The 24,011-nt window shown below is 43.0% G+C and overlaps 1 protein-coding gene across 2 annotated transcripts in view; it reads right to left on the reverse strand.

Moving 5' to 3' along the window:
* Window positions 1-24,011, reverse strand: part of ATP6V1H (ATPase H+ transporting V1 subunit H) — a 47,457-nt gene that overhangs the window by 22,938 nt on the left and 508 nt on the right. Inside the window, exons 2-9 of one of the 2 annotated variants that reach the window (XM_019973975.2) lie at window positions 21,926-22,072; window positions 20,596-20,698; window positions 19,550-19,639; window positions 17,327-17,440; window positions 16,203-16,307; window positions 13,368-13,421; window positions 4,945-5,042; window positions 1,276-1,468 (exon numbers count right to left, since the gene is read on the reverse strand). In XM_019973975.2, the coding sequence (XP_019829534.1) occupies window positions 1,276-1,468; window positions 4,945-5,042; window positions 13,368-13,421; window positions 16,203-16,307; window positions 17,327-17,440; window positions 19,550-19,639; window positions 20,596-20,698; window positions 21,926-22,038 (870 nt within the window). In that variant the 5' untranslated portion in view covers window positions 22,039-22,072. The remainder of the gene's footprint in view (window positions 1-1,275; window positions 1,469-4,944; window positions 5,043-13,367; window positions 13,422-16,202; window positions 16,308-17,326; window positions 17,441-19,549; window positions 19,640-20,595; window positions 20,699-21,925; window positions 22,073-24,011) is intronic. The other variant, XM_019973977.2, reaches the window with a different exon arrangement.

A 24,011-nucleotide genomic window follows, 5' to 3' on the forward strand; every position in this document is an offset into this window, starting at 1 on the left:
TTCATAGAGGTGGGGGTTAAAGAGGCAGATGGCTATTATTTTGTGTTTTTATGGACAGAAAAGGAGGAAGAGAAATATTTCCTGTATATTTACTCTTGCCAGGCCCTTTGTCTGTTACTTCATTGAATCCTTAACCAATGCTGAAGTGAGTTAAGTTTCACTCAACACTTTCTATAGACGGAGGAATCAGCTCTGAGAGCTCACACCACCCTCCCATCCAGCCATGCTGGGACTCACTCCAGGTCTGTCCACTCCAGAGCCAACAATCTTGCTAACACACCACGTGGAAAGGACAACTAGAAAAGAGCTGCACTATCCTACTTCTAAGATGTCCATAAAAAGCTGATCAACAATCTGGAGAGCTCCCAAATCAGGGCCAAAGAAAACAAAGAATCTCAGTCTGGCTGTACACTTCCTGTGACTTTTTGAACACTGTGACTTCTACAGAGTCCAGCATGGCCCCCTGCACCCTCAACTTCCCGGTCTGTTTAAGGGAAGATGCTGACTGAGGTCGTGGCCAAAATCCTAACATCCTAAGAGGACAACTTCACTGCTCAAAGTAACTGATGATCTCTAAAGCTGTCTTAGAAATGACTGCTGGTCAGCAGACCCAGGATCAGAAATACAACTCCCTTCTAAAAGAAGGGCCCAGGACAGAAAAAAAACCTCAAACAGCCTCCTGGAAAACAAGGCCACCTGAATATAGCACTGTCACACTCCCAACAAGCGTCTGCAATCCTCACATTTCATCCATATAGACAGCTTCCTCCCTCGTCCCCTCTCCTGCCATAAATACAATCTGTGATAGTTCAGTCTAAGCTCACCAAGAATCCACAGCTCCATGACCACTGGGAGAACAAGCAACATTTGCACCCGCTGAAAGGCCTCAGGCTGCATGAAAAGTGCCTCACACACAATCACACACCCCCTCACAGAACACACCACACACACACACACACATTATACAGAACACACCACACACACCACAGACCACCACTGAATACACCACACGCACACCACACACACATCACACTCTACAGAACACCACACACATCCCACACACACTCCCCCCATAGAAAACACACACACCCCACTGAACATACCCCACGCACACCACACACACATCATACACTACAGAACACCACACACACATCCCACAGAACACACTCCACATACACACACCCCACAGAACATACATACACCACACACACCACAACACCACATATACAGAACACACACACACCCCACAGGACACACTCCCCACAAAACGCTTACGCGGAATGCTGCGAGGATGATCCTCGTCACCTTCTCTTTGACCGACTCCTGCAGGATGTCGGACAGGACAGGGATAATGTTGTATCGCCTCAGGTGTTCACACATCTGTGGGCTGAAAGCCAGGAGCCACACAGAAAAGATCATCTGATACTGGAGCTGAAAGCCACACTTGTTACTCAGAACGCCCATGATGCTGAAAGGAACACAGGTGGAAATGACGTTTAGGAATAGGACAATGCAACCAGAAGTAGAAATAACTGACTGCTCTTTCTGCCCCAGTGCACCAGTCTCTCAGAATCATGTCCTCTCCTTTCTGCCTGCAGGAAGGAGCAAGCCAGAACCCTGCTCTCAGAGGGCCAGTCCACACGGCCAGAGTCTCAGGATGCTGCCCCCTTGCGCCAGGGCGCGCGGTCACACAGTGAACAGCAGGAGAGCCTGACCGGCATTCAGGACGTGACCCTTGCACCTCAGCACGCAATTTCCTTTTGAATCTTACCTTTCACTTATATGCTACTTTATATTACTATATACTTTAAAAATGCTTCAAATGTCAGGGTACAAATGTTCACAAAGGGCAGTTGAATGGGGTGGGAGGGGGGAAGCAATTACTTTAGTGGAAGCCTGCCCACTTTAGCTCCAGTAGTTAAAAAGTCAGTGCCGACCTCCAGACTTTCCAACAATGTAAGAGTATATTCTCAGTCTTATACAGACATATAACTTTCAAAGATAGTGTGTGCCATTCATGTAAGTGAAAAGGAAACCACACAGAGAAAACAGGTCCTGGGCTTTTAAACCACAGTCCCCTTCCACTCTCCTCAAGCAGGCTACGCTCACAATTTTTTCTCTTCCCAGGGTCCCTGCTTGTGATTTGAGGAGCACCAAAAAGGAAAAAAAGAAAACCTTCAATCCTAAACAAAAGAAATGGCAGAGTAGAAAGTACATGTTTTCTTTCTTTAAAAAATGAAAAAATTCAATGACTTCTCTAAACTGTCCCACTCTCGGCAACTTAACATATTCTACCTTTATTAATGCCTCTTCTCAACTTAAAAGTCTCTGTATTAATTTGATTACAACTAACCTTGTTGGTAGGTATTACCATACCAAAGACTGTATGTTGGACATGACACATTCTAGATTCTATTTATGCCCTTTCTTGTTACTAAACTGAATAGTTAACACTGGTTCAGTTCATTTCAGTCGCTCAGTCATGTCCGACTCTTTTGAGACCCCAAGGACTGCAGCATGCCAGGCTTCCCTGTCCATCACCAACTCCCAGAATTTACTCAAATTCATGTCCATCAAGTCGGTGATGCCATCCAACCATCTCATCTTCTGTCGTCCCCTTCTCCTCCTCCCACCTTCAATCCTTCCCAGCATCAGGGTCTTTTCAAATGAGTTGGTTCTTCGCATTAGGTGGCCAAAGTATTGGAGTTTTGAGCTTCAGTATCAGTCCTTCCAATGAATATTCAGGACTGATGTCCTTTAGGATAGACTGGTTGGATCTCCTTGCAGTCCAAGGGACTCTCAAGAGTCTTCTCCAACACCACAGTTCAAAAGCATCAATTCTTTGGCGCTCAGCTTTCTGCAGAGTCCAACTCTTACATCCATTTATGACTACTGGAAAAACCATAGCCTTGACTAGATGGACCTTTGTTGGCAAAATAATGTCTCTGCTTTTTAATATGCTATCTAGGTTGGTCATAGTTTTTCTTCCAAGGAGCAAGCATCTTTTAATTTCATGGCTGCAGTCACCATCTACAGTGATTTTGGAGCCCAAGAAAATTAAGTCTGTCACTGTTTCCACTATTTCCCCATCTATTTGCCACAAAGGGATGGGACCAGATGCCATGATCTCAGTTTTCTGAATGTTGAGTTTTAAGCCAACTTTTTCACTCTCCTCTTTCACTTTCATCAAGAGATTCTTTAGTTCTTCTTCGCTTTCTGCTGTAAAGGTGGTGTCATCTGCATATCTAAGGTTACTGATATTTCTCCCAGCAATCTTGATTCCAGCTTATGCTTCATCCAGCCCAGCATTTCTCATGATGTACTCTGTATGTAAGTTAAATAAGCAGGGTGACAATATACAGCCTTGATGTACTCCTTTCCCGATTTGGGACCAGTCTGTTGTTCCATATCCAGTTCTAACTATTGCTCCTTGACCTGCAAACAGATTTCTCAGGAAGCAGGTAAGGTGGTCTGGTAGTCCCATCTCTTGAAGAATTTTCCACAGTTTGTTGTGACCCACATAGTCAAAGGCCTTGACATTACCATCTTCCAAAATACTAGTACCAATAACTAGAAGAGCAGCATCTGGTTAGCCTCTCTGTATGCCGTTAGGGTCCACTAGACCAAACTTTAAGTGTTTATCTTTTGAGCAATTGTAACTATTTTTAGAAGCAGCTGTTTCATGACTTTTATTCTTTCTTACAGGTCTTTCAAAGAACAAAAAGAAAATGCACTTTTTGTTTAATGGGATAAAATTCAATATACCTTGGGCTTCCCTGGTGGCTCAGAGGGTAAAGCGTCTGCCTGCAATGCAGGAGAACTAGGTTCGATCCCTGGGTCAGGAAGATCCCCTGGAGAAAGAAATGACAACCCACTCCAGTACTCTTGCCTGGAAAATCCCATGGACAGAGAACCCTGGTAAACTACAGTCCATGGGATTGCAAAGAGTCAGACATGACTGAGTGACTTCACTTACTTTCTTTCTTTCAATATATCTTACAGCTACAATACAGGTCTATTAGACTCATTTATAAACCTAAGATATACTGTGAGTTTGTTAACTATAATTTGAAGAATCACATATTTCACCATCCTAGATCTTATTTTGTCATTATTCCCTCATTATTCTCAAGTATGATATAAAAAAATAGTAAAGACTAAAGTTATTTAAAAAATGGATGATGAAATCACCTAGAAGATGATATAATAGTAAAATGAATAATTATGCTTTCTTACTGCATTGCCCAAAATATCACATCACTTTAAAGAAGATAAACAGACCAGAAACACCACCTGCGTAGTCACCTTCAGGTTTCTGTGCGGAAGACAGTTAACACGTGAGATGGCTGTCCTAAGAAGTTGGTTGCCTGCACACCAGGGCCCTGGTTGGCCTCTGGGAACATGACTGGTGATCATCCCCCTACACAGAAACAGAACTTTGCCTAGAAGATGTTGTTGAGTTGCTAAGTTGTCTCTCTTTTGTGACCCCATGGACTGTAGTCCGCTAGGCTCCTCTGTCTGTGGGACTTCCCAGGCAAGAAGACTGGAGTGGGTTGCCATTTCCTCCTCCAGGGGATCTTCCTGACCCAGGGATCGAACCTGTGTCTCCTTCATTGGCAGGAGGACTATTTACCACTGAGCCACCAGGGACTAAACTGTGTACACAAACAAGATGCTATGTCTATGTTGAAGGCCTGCTTTCCCTCTGGAGTCTGGAATGTTGCTTTGGGCAAGGTGGAGAGCACCAACCTGATATACTAACAATGAAAACCAGGGGCCCTGAGTCTCCAGCATGATTCCTGGGGAAAAACATCACACAAGACATTTGAAAAAAATTTTTTTAAAAAAACACCTTCATTTCAGTGATTAAACATATTAATTTCTTTGACAATGTCAAGGAGAGATGCTCTTAAATGTTACCCCACATGACAAGTGAGGGCTCACCAGTTCACCCCGTCTGCCTCCACCCAGGCGAAGCGGTACTCATTGACTCGGAGCATCAGCTGCAGACACCCGGCCACGCACTGCACATACTGGGAACTCTGCGTGGGAGAAAGCACCTCAGGTCAGCAGGTTGCACAGATGCCAGAGTCTGGAGTTTGTTTACTGGGGTTTCTGATGGTAATATCAGAACGTCCAAAAGTCTCTATTATTTCTTCAAAAGTCAATTCCCCTTTTCACTTTCCTCTCTGACTCTTAGAAATGAAGCTGACTTCTGTGAAATTAAGCCTACATGGTTCAAGCTTACATCCAATCAGGGAAATCAAGTAACACAGTAATTATGTCTTTGATATGGTTTGATAAACAGCTTATTATCCTGCAGTGTTTCACTTACTCCTGAAGAGAGGCATGATACAGACAATACTGCTTTTCATAATTATATAAATATCAAAGATCAACAATAAAATGAAAAAGATATAAGTGTAGTCTCTGAGATGGGCCCATATCTGAATGATATGAAGCTGGCTGCTGAACCATCCTTAGTAAGGATGATACCGCTAAGCACTCTGAAAGGGTACTCTTAGGATTAAGTAAAGTAGTTCATAGAGCACGGAGCTAAGACATTTCATAGAAACTCAATAAAAAATAACTTTAAAAAAACTATACAGCGTATACAAACCTAATTAAACACGTGAAAAAGATTATGACTTTTTAAAACTATCAGTTCAGCGGCACTTTCTTAGAGAAACTGAGGTTAAATCTGAAGCTTGAGATAAATATGAGTAAACAATAAAAAAAAATGTGACTTTTCAGTTCTAAAGACGTTTCAGGCACCTCCATACTAGAAAAGCTGGTGGTGACACCTGGCCTGGGCTTCTCCCTAAATATTTACCATGAGCCTTACATCTGTAAGAAATGAAGGAACAAGGGGAAATTTCAGACTCTGGCCTTAAAGAGCATGCTGACAAAAAGAAAAAAGAAAGGAGAGGACAGTGGATGTCATATAAATACACAAAACCTAACACACATTAGGTTGAAGCTCTATGTTTCAATTTAAACTAAGTTTGCTAAAAACTAACACTTCAAAGAAAATTCCAGGCATTCAAACACAGAAACACAATGATATAAGTATATTTGGTAGAACAATCAAAAGTCATCATGGAAAGGTTATCTTAGGTTTTACCTAGAAAGTAGTGAACATAGTTACCCAAAGCACAATATATCCAATAGCACTAACATAATTTGCCTAAAAACTCAAAATGTTAGCAAAAATTAATGACCCAAAAAAAAGGTGAATTTTCAGTTCTAAAACAATCTTCCATAATGGGAGAAAATATGTATGTATTTTTCCAAAAAGGTCAGCAGGTAAGTAGCCCTTCATGAAAGTAGAATTCCATCTTTCTTGTTTAGAGAAAGAGTCTGGGCAAGCTTTCTCCAATAATGAACAAAAAGGTAGCCTAGGGCACACTGTCCTCTTCCACTTATCATCAATCTCAACACAAAAATTTCTTGGTTCACTGTCTTTTTCCATGTCTATTTGCCATTCTTTACTGCAATACATGACACATTTTTAAAATGGCTTCTCTGTTGCTAGTTACAGCTTCAGCATTCACATATAAACAAGCAGATAAAAAACGTTGCTTCAAAAACCGCACTCTCTCCTGTGATGCACCACGAGGCAGTCCAACACCAGTCCAGAAATTATTTTCAGTGAAGGCAATGCTGACAGACAACTGAATGACCGCCTCCAATTAAACAAAGGAAACTATATCACTTCCTTAGCTTTCTCTCACATCATCCTATTAGTGTCATGTATAAAATTATTCAATGACTTATTTTTAAAGAGAATAATCAGCCTTCCATCACTCCAGTGAGTCACCGCCTCTGCTCCTACACAGACGCCATCCAGGCCCTGCTGGAGACCTGCAGCACGTGGCGCTCGGGCAGCTCCGCACGCGCTCTGCCCTCCCCAGAGCCATGCCCATGCTGTCACCTCCACCATCACCTGCACCCTCCTGCCCTGCCTTCCTCCCTCATTTCAGCAGCCAGAGAGCTGCTCAGCTGCCAACACCACACCCCACACAGCACTATATCTACGGCCATTCCCACCTGCCTCTCGTCCAGAGAGGCGGGCAGTGCTTGCTGTCCAGGCCCCGCAGCCCCACGAGACCTGCAGCCAACTCCTCCCTCACAGCGCAACATGTAGCTCCAGTGTCTGCTGGTTTCCTCTACTCACCACCTAAATATACTCTATCTTTCTCATCTTCATGTTATCCCTAAATGTGGTACCAACCTCTGCATCTCTCTTCCTCCTAATACATGATGGTTTCTTGCAAGTTCCATCACCAGGTTCTTACCTCTCTTCCATCTTACCAGCCCATTAACATGGCAACTGCTAGGGTTAGCAGTGACCTTCAAGTGCCAGGTCCAACAGTTACTTTCCCCACTGAGGACCAGACCTCCACCTCCAGTTACATCCCAGAACTCTGGCCCCTCCTCTCTCCAGATGAACTGACCCACGGGCTCAAACATCGACTCCTCCACCAGGAAAGAAAGGCAGTAACAGAGCATCACAGTTAAGAACAAAGGCCCTGGGACCAGCCTGCCATACTTGGCCACCTCCAAGTCTCGGGTCCCTGAGTGAGCTTCCCGCCAATAAAGTCGGAGAATAACAGGGCACATCCCGTAGGGTGTGGGATAATCTCGTTAGCTAACACGTGACAGGCTAGGCGAAGATCCAGCTACAATGTGCACAAGCCTCCCTGGTAGAGAAAAAGCAACTTGGCTTCTCAACACATTTAAGAAAAGATCATCAAATATACTCTCCAATATGGCTGACAATGGGAATTCGCCTACATTATGGTGGATTAGGCACCTAAGGAAAACAGCAACTGGCAGAATTCAAGAGGGACCCCCAGATCCATATTCTGGAGAATTAAAAATAATTCAAGGAACGAGGAATGATAAAGCAGGAAGGCAACAAAAGATACACATAGGAACTGCAGAGTCATTGTGCCAAAGTTACACTAGAGCTGCAATAGTGTTTACAGACCGCTTTTCAACACCCATCTCCATAACCCAGGGATTTAAGTACAAACTAAAAGAGAAAGTGTAAAGATAATATTCCTCTAAATTTTGCAATCGTGGGCACTTAAAAAAAAGAAAAAGTCTGCAGTGCAGAGAAGAAGAGCTGTCTAGAGATACTGGAAACACACGTGTGTCTGGTGGCATCAGTGAAGCACAGAGCTGAACCCATCAAGCACACAACCAACCAAAATAAACCCCAGAAGCCAGCTGTAGATGAAATCCTCCAGGACTGGTGATTAACCCACCCCCAAAGCACTCAATGTTTCATGACTATGACACAAATCTTTTCTCATAGAGCTAAAAAGTCAGTGTGCACACCTCACACACACACAAGTGTGCACGTGTAGTTTTTGCTTCTATCACAACATCCACTTTAGAGAGTAATGCAGAACAATGTCAGTGTCAGGAGAAAACTGGAACTGTCTCCCTTTGCTGACGGATATAAAAACTGGTTTAGAAAAGTGACTGGACTGCTGGATCTAAATCCACATGTACCCTGTGCCCTGGCAACTCCATTCGAGAAATCATGTGCTCCAGGCATGAGTGATTACATCCACCAAAAGCCATGTACAATGACGTAACCCTGAATATATGTAATTAAATTTGATTTTCTCCTGTTCCTCTGTCTCATGTCAATTTAATTCTTTGACCAGCCAGAATAACCCAGAAAAAGGAGAGGGTAATTTTTTCCTCCCCAAAAAGTTATGACTTGAAAAAAAAAGTGACCAAAGAAAGAAAAGGAGGCAAAGAGGGAGAGAGGCTTTAGCAATCGGAAGTTTTGCTAAATTATCTCTGGCATATCACTGAAACTCTTCAAAATTGTTGTCTCATCAATACAAGAAAGCAATACCAGCCCACCAAATTAAAAAACAAACCTCTGCTACTCAAATATGAACTGACATCAGTTACCATTAAACACAAAACATTATAATGTACATCATCATTATTATTACCTCATATTCAGGAACTAAAACACACACAGTGCAAGAATTCTCTTGAAGTTGGCTTATTAAAAGAGACTTTCCAGTCAACGTTAATAAAACACCTATATTAAATTAATGCCTAAATTAAAATAATATCATCTTAGATTTAAGTCTTACCAAAAAAGTAATTTCACTATTAATTTACAAATTTATAAATCTCCTTCAAGTACTGCTTTCAATCTAATTTGCTTAGTCATGTAATTTAATTACATGACTACTGGGATCCTTTATTGTAAGGAAAAATTATTGTGGACTTCAGAAAATATGATTTACTTTATAAATGACAACTTTGTATGCAATTCCAAGAACATAGTTACCTTATTATGACAATATATAGCCATGGTAACAAATGTTATGTAAAGGAAAGTCTGGTACTGAAATACTTTACCATTTAATTTTCTTTTGCATTGCTAGAATGGACACAATCCTTCCAAACATCTGATCAGAAAAGCAAAACTGATAGCTTATCTGTTCTCCTTTTTGTAACATTCATTCTTTGCATATACTTTAATGATCCTCAATGTTTAAAACATACTAATTTTATGACAAGAAAATAAAAGGCAATTGAACAATGAAAATGATCCAGGAAGTGCTTTTGGTAAATAGGAATGCTCTGGAAACCTGCACAAAGACACATAATTGGTCATGAACTTCTTGAGGTCCTCACAGACTTGACAAGTCACCAGCGAGAGGGGACTGGAGTTAATAACAAGCCTGCCCTATCCAAGTGTCTGACGCAGCTCACTTACATCTGCTACTGGGCAGCACCTCTGATAAACTCATGGACAGACATTAAAGAAGCAAATCATGAAAGTTCTCTACCTCCTCTGAAAGACTGAAAAGTCTTAAATTAAAAACACAGCTGGGCTTCCTTGGTGACCCAATGGTTAAGAATCCTCCTGCCAATGCAGGGCACCCGGGTTCGATCCCTGGTCTGGGAAGACCCCACATCCTGTGGAGCAACTAAACCTGTACACCACAACTACAGAAGCCTGCACCCTAGAGCCCATGCTCTGCAACAAGAGGCACCACAACGAGGAGCCTGCACACACAAGAGAGAGCCCTTGCACAGCAGCGAAGACCCAGCACAGCCAAAAATGAAATAAATAAATTTATAAAAAAGAAAAAACATAGCCTTAAATTTAAAATAGAATCAAAGCTATAAAACTAACTTCACGTTAACAAGGATGTCAGAACTGCCAGAAAATACAATTTAAGGAATTTGGCCAAAAGTAAAAAATGCTAAGGTTTCTTTTCCCCTTTCATTCGAAAATGCTGTTACTAAAAACATTCCACTTTTAGATGAGAGAAGCCTGTCACAGATAACCATGTATCACATGACTCACTCACATGAAGTGACTGCAAGAGACAAGTCCAGAGACAGAAAGCAGGTGAGTGCTTGCCAGAGGCAGGCAGGGGGTTAGGATGGGGGCGACTGTTGATGAGAACATGGTTTCTTCCTGGGGTGTTGAAAATGCTACAAAACTAGATTGTGGAAATGGCTGTACAACCCTGTAAATATATGAAAATCTGCTGTAATGCAAGTGGAAGGACTATATAGTATGAGAAACATACTTTGATAAAGTTGCAAACAAAGCAACCAAAAAGCCTGCATAAAATGGAAAGCTGATCTGCTCACTCACACTTGCCATATTTCTGGGCTCAGGAGCCATGTGTGCTAGGGGCTCCCAGAGTAGACAATGAGAATATGAAGAACAACACTTCCATCATCATGGCAAGTTCTGCTGCTTCAGACCTGCTCCAGAATATTAAACGGCAAGACAGAGTAAGTGACAAGAGAACCTGGCAACTTGACCGTGTTACTTACTGCCAATGAAACTACGTCCACCCAGCAATAACCAGGGCTGAGCTGGGTCTACAGCAGAGACGGCCAGAGAAAAGGACATGGCCAGACATGGGAGCAAGCAGTCCCCTTGCTCCCCTGCACACAGGTATCGAAGAAGCTGGACAAAGGGAGGATACCCAGACTCTTCTAACTCCTCCAAAGGCTGGAGGGTTCCTCTTTCTGTCAGGGCATCAGCACAGCAATCAATGCCAAGGCTATATGATTTCCTCGGAAAAAACGAAGAAAACTAATAATCCACATGCAAGAGTCAGCAAAGAGCTGAATGACTGTAGAAGATCAGTCAGCCTAAGTATGAGAAATCTGAAGTCAATTATGACCGTCACATTCAGGTAAAGACAACATAATGCATTTTAAGAAAAGTTCATCTATGGAACATAATTTAAATAAAAATGTCTCACGGGTCCACTCATAACTTAGGATGTCACTTCTGTGCCATTTCAGCAGCCAAGACTGTAGCATCATGCTTCTCATACTGCAGCACAGAGCTGTGCCCTGTTTGTCTTATACTGACATCAAGTGGCAGCAGTAGGGAATGCAGTTTACCCAACCCCATTTGTACACTGCCTGAACCCTAAACGGATTTTAAGATGTAACATGGCTATTTTTCAAAAGTCTGAGTAGAAAAAAAAAAAAAAAAGGAAAGTCTGAGTAGGCGAGGCAACTTGGAGAATGTCTAAAGCTCCAGGTTCAGTCCACAGGTCTTAGAACCCCTCTGGGAAGGACTCTGTCTCCATGGCGGTTTTGCAACCATGACCAGATGACCACGGGCAAGTGGATGACCTTAGGCGAGCCAGTGTGCCTTTTCAGCAGCCTCACTGCTCATCCCTGAAATGTGGCTTATGGTAAGACCCACGTCAAAGACGAGCTGTGAATATTCAAGGAGATGTAAATGCCAGGTGACTGAAACAGTGCTAGGCATATAGTAGAAGCTCCATAAATACCAGTTACCAATTTTGATCCCCCTACTAAAATGAGACCGTCAAAGGAAGTGCTAATACAATACCCCTCTCTCATGTGCTTTCCAAGCAGAGAGCTTTCTGAAGAAGCAGGACCCTTCAGGAAGAGACAGGGAGTATGTTCAGGTGTGCAGGACACTAAAGGGAAGAGACTGGACATCAAAGGCCATCTTCTCTCCACCCAGAATCACCATCGATGCTACTAACTCTGCTGGGATGTATGTGTCAAGTCCACCAGACAACCCACTTTGACTGATCACCACCAGGTCAACAGGATCATGTGTTCCACATGACGGACAGGAGAGAAAGAAAGGGATGTCATGTGACCAGAGCCCACTGACTGCACAAGCCTAAATAACTTCCAGGCCCTTTAAAAACCACTTTAGTTTATGGACATGTGTGATTAAAAACCTTTTAAAAATTTGACAAATAAATCTAACCAGATAATTTTTCAAACAATTTTTCAAAATTTCAAACTGATAGGAAAAAACTCAAGTCATATAAGACAAAGATTCCCAACTTAAACATCTGCTCGTGGTTGAGGATCTAGACTTGGAGTCTACCTCCTCCTTCCCTCCCCAGCCCCCAAACTGCTCACCTGGTTCTACACCTTGTCTGATTCCACCTCAGAAGACTTGTGCCAATTTCTGGCCTAACACACCTAACTGTGCTAGGGTCAAGAGGTCAAGTCCCTCCACCCACGCCCCAAGAGAAGCACCCCTTTTGGCTCTGAAATGGATTCTGTCACCCTCCCTAGTCTGGGAGCACACATATGGGGTGTTTGCTGCAGATTATGAACACGGATCCCACGTGGCTCCACCTCAACTTGGCTGAGGTCTATCACAGGCAGGTGGGAATGTAGATACAACTCTTCTATATTTTTAACTCCTTCCCCACCTCTCTCTCCACTGGCACTAATCATGCCAGCTTCTACTTGTCCACATTTATTGCCAATTCTTAAACTCTTCTGAATACAGTGAAATCAAACCATTCCCAAGCAGGGGAGATTATTCTAACCAGGAAAGGAATTTGGGGAGAAATGATTAGTTTTAACATTTAACCTTTGGGCTCTACAGAAATGTGGGGCATGTCTGGCCTGAAAAGGGGGGATTTGCCCCCACCATAGGCCTCTAGAAAATCCTGAGCAACAAGGGCAAGTAGTGAGTCTTTGGACCGGCAGGGAACTGAACTGTCTCCAGCTGCCTGGCACAGGGCTCGCAGATCTGTCAGACATTATGGCCTGAAGACAGCAGCTCTGGTGAACTCACTCTGAGTCGCTCTGAGTCTTAGGCCCAAGATACAGCCACCTGAAGGGGAACGCAACAGGAAGAGGGCGTCCCACATCCAGAGACAGCAGAACGTGACCCCCCAGCCTAGGAAGGCTCATGCACAGCGTTCAAGACTCCACTAACCGAAGTGGAGGCGGCACCAAATCCGTGGATTTATATCCAGGGGATGCTAACTGTCTACGACTCAAAGTAACTTATGCTCGGGGCGTGAGGAGGCCAGTGAATGAAGAGGGAGTATACTTACATCGCTTGAAGAGACTGTTCCTGTTTCAGCAGCGACACCGCTACCACGCAGTTTCTATTATGAAATAAATAACTCATTACTTAGTTTTGTTTTTACTCTTATCCTACTTTATCAGCTTACTAATTTTATCATTATTTTCCTAGTCCTATTTAATGGAGTATCATCAACTAATAAAAAGCATGGGGATACATGAAATATTCTAAACATCGTTACATTCTTCCAGATATCTTAATCAGTAAGTTATCCTAAATTATCTTAAAATAATAAACTGAATACTAAGTTCCAGCTAAATTGTTTAAGTGAAGCTGGTGCAAAATTTCCAAGTCTCAGGATTTACTGCCTGAACTGTTTTTCCAATAAGACAATGTCTTAAGCCCAACTATCTACACTGTGTTCTGCTTCGAAGCTTTCAAAACGAGTGTCTGATGATGGAAAGGTACTATGCGGGACTCAAAGATGAGGCTTTTCACAGCAAGGCTAACACACTATAATGACAATCATAACCTCACATGTTAAACAGGAATGGGCAAAGGAAATTTAAAGTAGAAAGTCAGAAGCTGAGTATGCAAGAGAAAACGGATAATGAATTTCTGCAAGGAAATTTTTATTTTGTTTTATTCAACAACTATTATTTTCTAAGTGCCAGGCATGAGCCGCTATAACACAAGTATAATTAACGCTCAAACTATCAGAAAAAAAGCTCCTAAATGTCACTGTGAAGTCGAAAAACAAAATATTCAAATTTGCACCTAATTCAGACTTTTAAAAGTTTATTTTTATTAAAATCATGAAAGTGTGGTCCTTTTGTATGAGAGAGAAAATGCTTATGACGGAGAAAAAGAGACCTCGGAGAGACAGTGTTATCACATGGCATTTAAGCAAAGAAGAAAAAAAATCCCGAACCAGCCAACACTTCATTCCTCAGACAAGAGGCCTGTAATTGACTCCTGACCAGAGGCTGGGGGAGGAGTGTCTGCCCATAGCAAGAGGCAGAAGCCGGGCCCAGCAGAAGTAGTGACCAGACTCAGCACACGAGCCGAAAATTCTCCCTGGAGCACAATGTGCAAAGCAGAGAAGCTAGACCTGAACAAGGCCAGAGAGTTGGCAATTAAAAAGAGAGAGCCAGCACGTTGGAAAGACACAGAAAGGTCTCTAAGAACATCCACCTCACAACAAGAAGCTCGGGTCTGATGAAAATTGTTCCAAACACTGAAATACCTGCTTCTACTAGAGACTAGCGGAATATCCCTCCAACTGCTGGCCATGGTTACAACCGCAGCTAATGGTGCTAACAGGGGCAGATCGCCTGTGAGGCACAACACAAACCTTACTCCCATGAGGAGAAGTCTAAGCTGAAACGACCCAGCGTGCTGGAAGCACACAGCAGCATGCAGTCTCTGCTACCCACTCTGGTTTTAAGAGTCCAGCTACCACACAGCCTCACAGCTGACCCCAAAGCAAGATGATGCCTGCTCAAAGGGAGAACTAACCTCAAAATAGGGGGGGGAAATGGGGATGGGGGATTACCTATGTAATTAAACATTCTGATCCCAAATGGTACACACTCAAGAATTTTAAACCTTGTCTTCACATAACTATTTTTCACTTTCTAAATATCTTCTTTTTGAAATCCCTCAACAATTCTATAAAATCTGCAAACCTGGGGCTCGTGTAAAAATACTTTTAAAAATTAAGCCCAAAACCTATAAAAATGTATGCTATTGACAGAGAAAATAACTGATTTTGTTCAAGACACTTCAGAATCTCCCTGTCCAAACAGAAAAGACTATGAGGCTCTACCACCCCCCACCCAAATGAAGGCAAGGGAGGATAAGACGAAAATAAATCCAAGTAAAATGCCATGGTGTCTCTCTCATGCTTCGAATTAAAATCTATTAAGATCATAAGGCCACCTAAAGTCTAAACGACACCTTTCCAAAACTTTGTTTCAAGTAGACCTTTACTTGTGATCTACCACTGTCACCACCACACCTACCGGCAATGCTGCTCCCGGCCTCACGCTTGCTGTCACCCACCCTGCCACACACCCCACCCCCTCTCCTACCTGTCCTTCCACGGATCTCCTCCCCCCCAGTTCGGCTCACTCCTCCCTTGAGGCTACTCCCTCCATGCCCCCTTACCACCTCACACTTGCTCACTGGACCCCCAGAAGGAAAGAAACCCTCAGCTCAGCCCCTGGAAGTGTCCGGTCACCTGTCCCGCTCCAGAGAACCACGAAGACAAAAGGGACAACTTGTCATCTGCCAGCTATCACACCCGCGAGCTGTCTTCCTTCACAGAGCAGCAAGGTTCAAGAGGCCTGATAGCAGCGAGACAACCTGCAAGCAGGCCACCTATTTCCCTGTGGCTGTAAACTCAATCCCAGGAGGACATGGTAGGATCCAGAGAGGCAGCTGCTGCGATCCAGAGAGGCAGCTGCTGCGATCCAGAGAGGCAGCTGCTGCATGAGACAGCATCTCAAGCTAGAGACAGCAGCCCCGGGCCACCCAGAGTGTGTCTTTTGAAGCTGTGTGATCTCCCAATCCATATGACCTTGGCAGCCGCCTTCTGGAAAGGGCAATCCTCCCCACTCACAGAAATGCGTGATGGGAAAATCCCGAGTGGCAGAAGAGACAGGAAGGTCTGAGTGGAAGCCAGTCAAAGACAGAAAAGGTAAAGCCCCTATCAGACCTGTGAGCAGCATGGCTGAGTCAAACAGTTCAAGATGGCTCTAGTTTAACACAGAATTTCTGCAACTTCACATAAATATCTTAAGTAGCTTTAGAGAACTGGATGCTATATTCTTTTAAGAATACTAAGAGGAGTGTCTCTTACCTGTGAACTCAGTTGAGTCTTTATCCAATTGAAATAGTAATTCAAGTCGCTGCCTTCCATCAGTTCTTTTCCCCAAGCTGCTAACTTGGCAATAATTCTTGCTGCCTGAAAAACAAGAACTGCATTTGAATATTATTCTAAAAATCACAACATCAACCCTAAAAAAGAGGACTTGTAACCATTTTGCAGCATGACTTCTTTTAGCTCTCAACTTGTCCCAACATAACAGATAATATTTCATTTTTTAAAATATTTTAATGAGGTCAAATATAGTTTTAAATATTTTCATTAAAGTGAACCAAAATCAGTTGTATATTAAGAATTTCAGGACATTCCTTACATTATTCTGAGTTTCAAAAGTAAGACTGGGATTCATTACAAGACCAGCAAAGATCAAAAGAACACAAAAGTCCTTAGAGACTCTCACCAAACCACTTGCCAAAGTCCTGAGCCAGCTCCACAACACATTGCCAGCACCACCTCACTCATTCAAGCCCCTGCAAGTCTCACACTTAAATATCTATATCTTGATATAAAATATATCCTGGGTATGAAATAGTCATTTAAAATATATCCTGGGTATAAAATAGTCATTTCTTGCAATAGAAACAAATACTCTTTTCTCCTCAATCAAAAACTTCTCAATTTTCTTCAAGCTATAAAACGAATCATGAATTTTTTAATTAAATAGGCACTATATGTTTATCAAATCATCATGTTGTATACTTCAAGTATCTTACAGTTTTGCCAGTTACACATCAATAAACCTGAAAATTGACAGATATAGACGGGGGGGAAAAGGCAGTATAAAATACTACTTCATTCTTTGAGTACTTTTGATAAGCAAGTCAGTGTTTCAAATTCCAGGCTTTTATGTCAATAAAATCATGGAATGCTCTGCAAAATCTGAACTGTATCAGGGCAATCCTGCCTCCTCTGAGCTCCCAGCCCCATTCCCACCCCCTGACCCCCCACCCCTAACACCCCTGTCACTAACCACCAATAAGGAAATGGAGCTCTGAAAAGTCAGTGTCAGAGCAGCCACTCCTCTGGCAACTGGGAGGTCACCTAATCCTGACTGGTGTTCTTCCTGAAATCAGAAACGTGATCAATTCAAAACTCACCATATGAACAGTAAAGAGATCCTGGCGATTCAGCATCGGAAGGAAGTAGGACCAGGCAGTGTTCTTGCTACGTTTAGCGTAGTCAAAGAAAATGCTAACACGCTGGTGATTTTCCTTAGAAAGAACAATCACTGATCAGAATGCATTTTGTTAAAGAACACGACAATTATGCACTGCTTCTCAGCCTTCCCTCGTGTGTTTTTTCCAGTCTGTGTGAGATCTGTCCCCCCATTATTATTACAGTGGAGCAGTGGGTGGTGATGGGGTCAGGGGTAGACGTCTTTAAATAAAAATCACCTCTAATGTATTATGATTAATTTAAATGTAGTAAGCCATGCTAACAGATGCCTGCAGGTGGAGCACCCCTAGCTACACTTCTCCTCAGCCTGCCCTGCTCCTGACCTGCCCCTCCCAGCGCTGTCCGGACACCTTCACCCTCCATCCACACAAACAAAGTCGGTAGGAGGCAGAAAGATGCCAATTTAGCTCTAGATGGAAGGATCCAAAGGAAGCACCTCAAGCTACTTCCAGGCAGGCAGGGGAAACAAGGAATTAAAGAAATCTTGAATGTTCACGGTTACTCCTAGCGTGCTGTGTTAGAAAAATCAAGGCAGATGCAGATAGCAAAAACCAGCATATACCAGCAGACAGATCTGAGGAACAATTAATGCTTAGTTTCTCAGTTCAAATAATACAAGCTCTGCCTCTCACTGAAATGTTCTCTGTGTATCGATGGCTGAAATCCACTACCTGATTCACTAAGTGAATACAGTGGTTAAGAAGCAATATTTGGCAACGACGCAAATAAACACATAAACAGTCATTCTAATTCTCAGATCAATATTTAAATCTTTTTAAATGCAATGGTTTTGAGACTTCCCTGGTGACTCAGTAGTTAAGATTCTGTGCTTCCAATGCAGGGTACTCAGGTCAGAACCCTTGTTGGGGAACTAGGAACCCACATGTTGCACAGCGGGGCCAAAATAAATATATGCAATGTGTTTTTTTAATATGTATTCACTTGGCCGCACTAGGTCTTAGTTGCAGCATTTGGGAGTTTAGTTCCCTGACCAGGGATAGAATCCATGCCCCCTGCACTGGGAGACACTGGACCACCAGGGAAATCCCCAAGGATTTTCATTTTGGTTTATACTAGCAGTTATGTGGAGAAGGCAATGGCACCCCACTCCAGTACTCTTGTCTGGAAAATCCCACGGACGGAGGAGGCTGGCGGGCTGCAGTCCATGGGGTCGCTAAGAGTCGGACACGACTGAGCGACTTTACTTTCACTTTTCACTCTCATGCATTGGAGAAGGAAACGGCAACCCACTCCAGTGTTCTTGCCTGGAGAATCCCAGGGACAGGGAGCCTGGTGGGCTGCTGTCTATGGGGTCACACAGAGTCGGACACGACTGAAGCGACTTAGCAGCAGCAGTAGCAGCAGTTATGTATTTGAAGAGTAGAAAACTATCTCCTTCACTAACACATCATTAGAGTCTAGAGTAATAACTTAAATAGTCATGGTAATGACTTCATCAAAAAACTGTAAGTTCAAGTAGGTCATGATTAACGTTGACAGGCCATGGATTTTGTAGCCAGTTGGCCTGTTTCAAAAAAGATGACTCTGGATGCCAACAATCTAAACCTAGATTATACTCGGGTGTAAAAATACAATACTGTGAATAAGGGAGTCTCTGTATTGAGGGACAACAGAGCAGTAAATAGAAACTGTAAGCTACTGGAAAGGTCCCAAATGATGAGCAAAATGTTCTCCAAACACACAGTGCTTCTGAGGGCAAACACCTTGCCTACAGTCAGCACTGAGCTCCCAGTAGCCGGCACTGGACCAGGACACAGGGATGCTGAAATCTGCAGAAAGACTAAAGGAGAAGGAGCCATGTCATCTGTGAGTACGCCGAGCATCCAGAAAGCCTGTGGGGGTACATCAAGCCCTGCTGTGTTCAGCACAGAACTCAGAGGAAATGTGGAAAAGAGACACACCAGTCCCCCAACATCCTGCAAACCACAACAGCAGCCAGTGTGCAGTGTGGGGACAGCCCCGTCTTCACCATGATAAGCAAACGACAACTCCCACAGTGAAGAAAACCACACCATCACACCCTGAAAGCGAACAAGTGCTTAAGTGAAACCTTACAGAAATGCTACTCCTGGGAAAACACAACAAGGTGAGGACCGAACATGTCTGCTGAGGAAGACACCCACCTGCAGTGTATCATCCACCAGGGTGAGTATGTACTGAACTGTCTGCTCTTTGGAAATATGAGTCATCAGATTTATAAATGTCTTAGCACACTAAAAAAAAAAAAAAAGGAAATGAACATTAATCACTGTTTTCAACTGCAGATACAACGCTCTAATGGAATTTCAGTAAAATATTATTCTCTTGCCTAAATGAGGACGCAGTTATAGAAAATGCATCTTTTCACACATATGTGACCAAGTACAGGAGGGCCATACTCACATCAGATTTTTTATAATTTTTAATCACATCAAATGTTTACTATTTTAAAACAGACAGACCTAGCCATCATCAATGCTTGATACCATAAAGAAGAAGTTACATAGACAATCTAATTTTAAATTTTTGTTTTGATGTTTGGGTTTTTTTGGTCTTTTGGGAAGGCTTATACATTTATGGGGAAGCAGAATACCAAAGCAGCAAAAGTACAGGAATTCAGTTCAGGTGCTGCAATCAGAAGTTTCCATCCTACAATTTAAGAACTGAGTCACGATCGCTCTAGAATTCAACAAGACTGGCACTCGTTACATGCCTCCTCCCACACCTCCCAGGATTGTACATTTGGGCTAGCCTGTACGACAGATCCTTCAGCCTATCAGGGCCCCATATCAGAAAATCTGATGGGTGGCAGAGTTAGATGTTGTTCTAGTGAGAATACAGAGTAGACAAAGAATTTTCTTTAAAAAAAAAAAAATGTTAAGCAACTTTGAAAATACTGTATACTTTGAAACAGTAATTTCCATGCCAGGAATCTACTCTATTTAAAAAAAAAAAAAAAAGTTTCAGAAAATGCCAGAAAGGATGGAGGAACATATACACACTCAGTACGACATTTTTTCCAAAATTAACAAAGAAAACTAGAAATCACTCAAATGCCTTCCAATAAAAGAGAATTTTTAGTAAAACTATGACACCTGCTTAAGAGGAATGTCAAAGAATCACTGAGAAAATCTCTAGAATGTCTAATGACCCAGGGCAGGGCTCGTGGTCTGCTATCTGTACCAATCACCTGACTGCCTTCAGTCTGAAGCATCTCCTGCTTCTCCTCAGGACTTCTTTTCATCTCAAATCTTTGAATGAACTCGCAGTCTTCAGAAGAAATCATCTGCCCCCTAGAAAGAGAGAAGGAGGTTTCTGTTCAGTAAGGACTGAAGGGTCCCTATGAGCTAGTGATACAGAATGCTTCTCTCCTCTCTCTGCGAGTGCTGACCCCAGGCCCAGCACCCACAGACCTGTCTTCAGAGCTTAGCTGTACCACTTCCTGCTCAGGGGCCTCCCAGGACCTGAGCTCACTGACCCACAGGATGCAAACAAGAACCACATTGTCTTTAAGGGGCTGGACTGAAGATGAAACAATTCACATGAGGTGGTCAGCACAGGCCTGGTCCCCCGAAACTCAATAAAATACCACCTCTAGGCACTAGCCAGTCTCAGCCTGTCCCCACCCAAGCCAACCTAACAGGTCAGCAGCTCTGGCCCCTTCTGTGACAGCCAGCCCGGTCAGGCAGTCCTGACAATTCTTCCTCCTGACTTCACTCTACTCCCCACTTCCCTGCCTCTCGGAGGGCTCAGTCCCCTGGCCACAGCCCAGCAGGCTTCTGGCTTCCAATCACACCCTCTTTCATGCCCCTTGGGGGTGGTTCAGCCCCAAGGGCACAACCCAATAGGCTTCCTGCTTCCAATTCCACCCTCCTCCACGCCCCTCTGACCCTGCAGTTCTGTCAAGCGCACATCTCACTGCACATTTACTCCTTTCACCTGGTCAAACTATGAATCTAAAAGGCAGTTCTACCTAACACCTCAAAAGTCCTTTTTAAGTCAGTTGACAAATTAAAACCTTTATGAAGGGCTTCCCTGGTGATCTAGTGGTAGAGAATCCGCCTGCCAATGCAGGGGACACCAGTTCGATCCCTGGTCCAGGAAGATCCCACATGACACAAGGCAGCTAAGTCAGTGCACCACAACTACTGAGCCCTCACACTCTACAGCCCATGTTCCATAATAAGAGAAGCCACTGCAATGAGAAGCCCGTGCACTGTAACTGGAGAGTAGCCCCTGCTGGATGCAAGCAAAGCGATATAGACCAAGCACAGCCAAAAATAAATACATATATTAAAAAAAAAAAATTTTAAGCACTGTGAGCAGCACAGCCTACCCACTGGAGCCCCAAGCTGTTTCCATCACACTAAGCTGGGTGACAGCTAACAGTTCTAAGGAGGAAGTGTTTTCTTCCACATTTGTTAGGCTTTTTCCAGTGTTCCTCTCACAGAAGCATGACCATGAAGAAGGCCGAAGCACAGGCACATGACAGCCCTGATTCACTGCAAACCAGCACTTACTGCAGGTAGGACTGCCAGTTCACTTTGTTCGCACGGACTTCCGCAGCCTTGGCGGCAATGATGTTGGTGGGAACAGCAGCATCCACAGCACCCCGAATATCCATCTTGGTCATCTAAACTTATGATCTTGACTGTTCTTCTACCGATCTTCAATTTGCATGCAAGGCAAAACCAGAATACAAGGTGTGATTGTTTTTTAACAACTGCTACTATTATCATCAATAGCATCATTATCACCATAATCTCTAGGAGCATTCATCTCAAACATTAAAAAGCCTAAACAGGTCCGCTGGGGCTCATTCAGATGGTAGAATCTGGCTGGCAGAAGTGGGACTCTCCCTCGCCCTCTGTACTGGTGTGTCAGCAGAATCTCTGGACGTTCTAACTGAGAAAACTTCAGAATTTTTAGTTCACTCATTTCGAGTTCTCAAGTTGCCAAGAGCAAGTCAAAAACAATTCTGGTGAAAATGGTGAGCCAAGCTGGAACAGGTTTTTCCTTCAACACTAAGAGAAGCCGACTATGGGAGAAACTGACTCTACTCCATTATGATCCAGTAGTGAAAAAAAAAGTCCTTTTTGTGGAACAGAAAAAAATACGCTCCCTCTAAACAATGGATTGAAAATGAATTTGATTTATAAATGAGAAGATCGAGGGCGGGATACTGATTCAGAAATTCTGCAGTGTGTAATAAAAGAAGAGAAAATGGCATGGAATAACTGCCTCCTGTGATTTGAAGGCCATTGTGAAGGAAAACAATGCAGTGAAAACAAGTTCTTCATATTAGGCCATATACCATTGCATCACATTTATTTATCTTTCTGGATATTTTTATAGCCCTTAATAAAATATATTAAAATAAAAATAAATAAAAATAAAAAGCCTAAACATTAACATCATTAATATTTCAAATCTTGTCCAGTTATGCACTACTCCATAGACGTGTTCTCTATAGGTTTTCACTTTTCCAGGAAATGTTTTCCATTTGTTGGCACTAATACCGCAGTAAGATTTTAAAAGTAATCATAAGATATTGGGCTTCCCTCCTGGCTCAGATGGTAAAGAATCCGCCTGCAATACGCAAAACCTGGGTTTTATCCCTGGGTTGGGAAGATGCCCTGGAGAAGGGAAAGGCTACCCACTCCAGTACTCTAGCCTGGAGAATTCCATGGACTGTATAGTCCATGGGGTCACAAAAAGCCGGATAGGACTGAGCGACTTTCACTTTCATAAGATACTGAATTCAGAAATCATACTTACTAGAATAGGCATACAAGATAAGAAAGTATTTTAAATGTATACAGTTGCTGCTGCTGCTGCTAAGTCGCTTGAGTTGTGTCCGACTCTGTGCAACCCCATGGGCTGCAGCCCACCAGAGTCCTCTGTCCATGGGATTTTCCAGGCAAGAGTACTGGAGTGGGGTGCCATTGCCTTCTCCGATATACGGTTGAGATAGACTTAAAAATAAGAACTTGCATAATATAGATACAACCAACTATTTTCTTTACATTTACTAAGCACCATTTTAAAGTGACATGAAAAATCTACATGTCTTTTTACAACTTTATTCAAATTAAAACATTCAAAATGGGAATGTAAGATCTCTTAGAAGGCAGAGCTTTCTTTTTTCAATCAAAATAGCAGTTTCAAAATCAGTATTGAGAGAATTTTTTGAAACAGAGATACATTTTAGGCTCAGTCAACAATGGGAGACTGATCTGATAATATGAATGCACAAAAATGGGTTTTAAGTAATTCTCACTCCTAAACTTAAAGATAAAAGCTTAAGCCTGCTTGTATCACGACACAAAATATAAGATGCAGTTTACAAAATAAAAGCTCACAGTTAGTTATGACCAAAAACAAGCTAAAACCACAACCCAAATTCTTCTCCAGGGTCCCAATGACCTTAAGTCAGTCTGGAAGGAATCTCTACATCTGAGGATTTGCTGTCTAAACAAAGAGAGGCACTGTGGACCGGCCGGGGCCAAGCATAAACAGGCTCCGCCCGGGCCAAACTGGGACCGCGGAATCGAGACGGCCCAGCCTCGGCGGGCCCTCCCGCGGCGGGCGACGGTGCCTGCGGGC

Source organism: Bos indicus, chromosome 14 (assembly GCF_029378745.1).
Source record: "Bos indicus isolate NIAB-ARS_2022 breed Sahiwal x Tharparkar chromosome 14, NIAB-ARS_B.indTharparkar_mat_pri_1.0, whole genome shotgun sequence".
NCBI classification, from domain to species: domain Eukaryota; kingdom Metazoa; phylum Chordata; class Mammalia; order Artiodactyla; family Bovidae; genus Bos; species Bos indicus.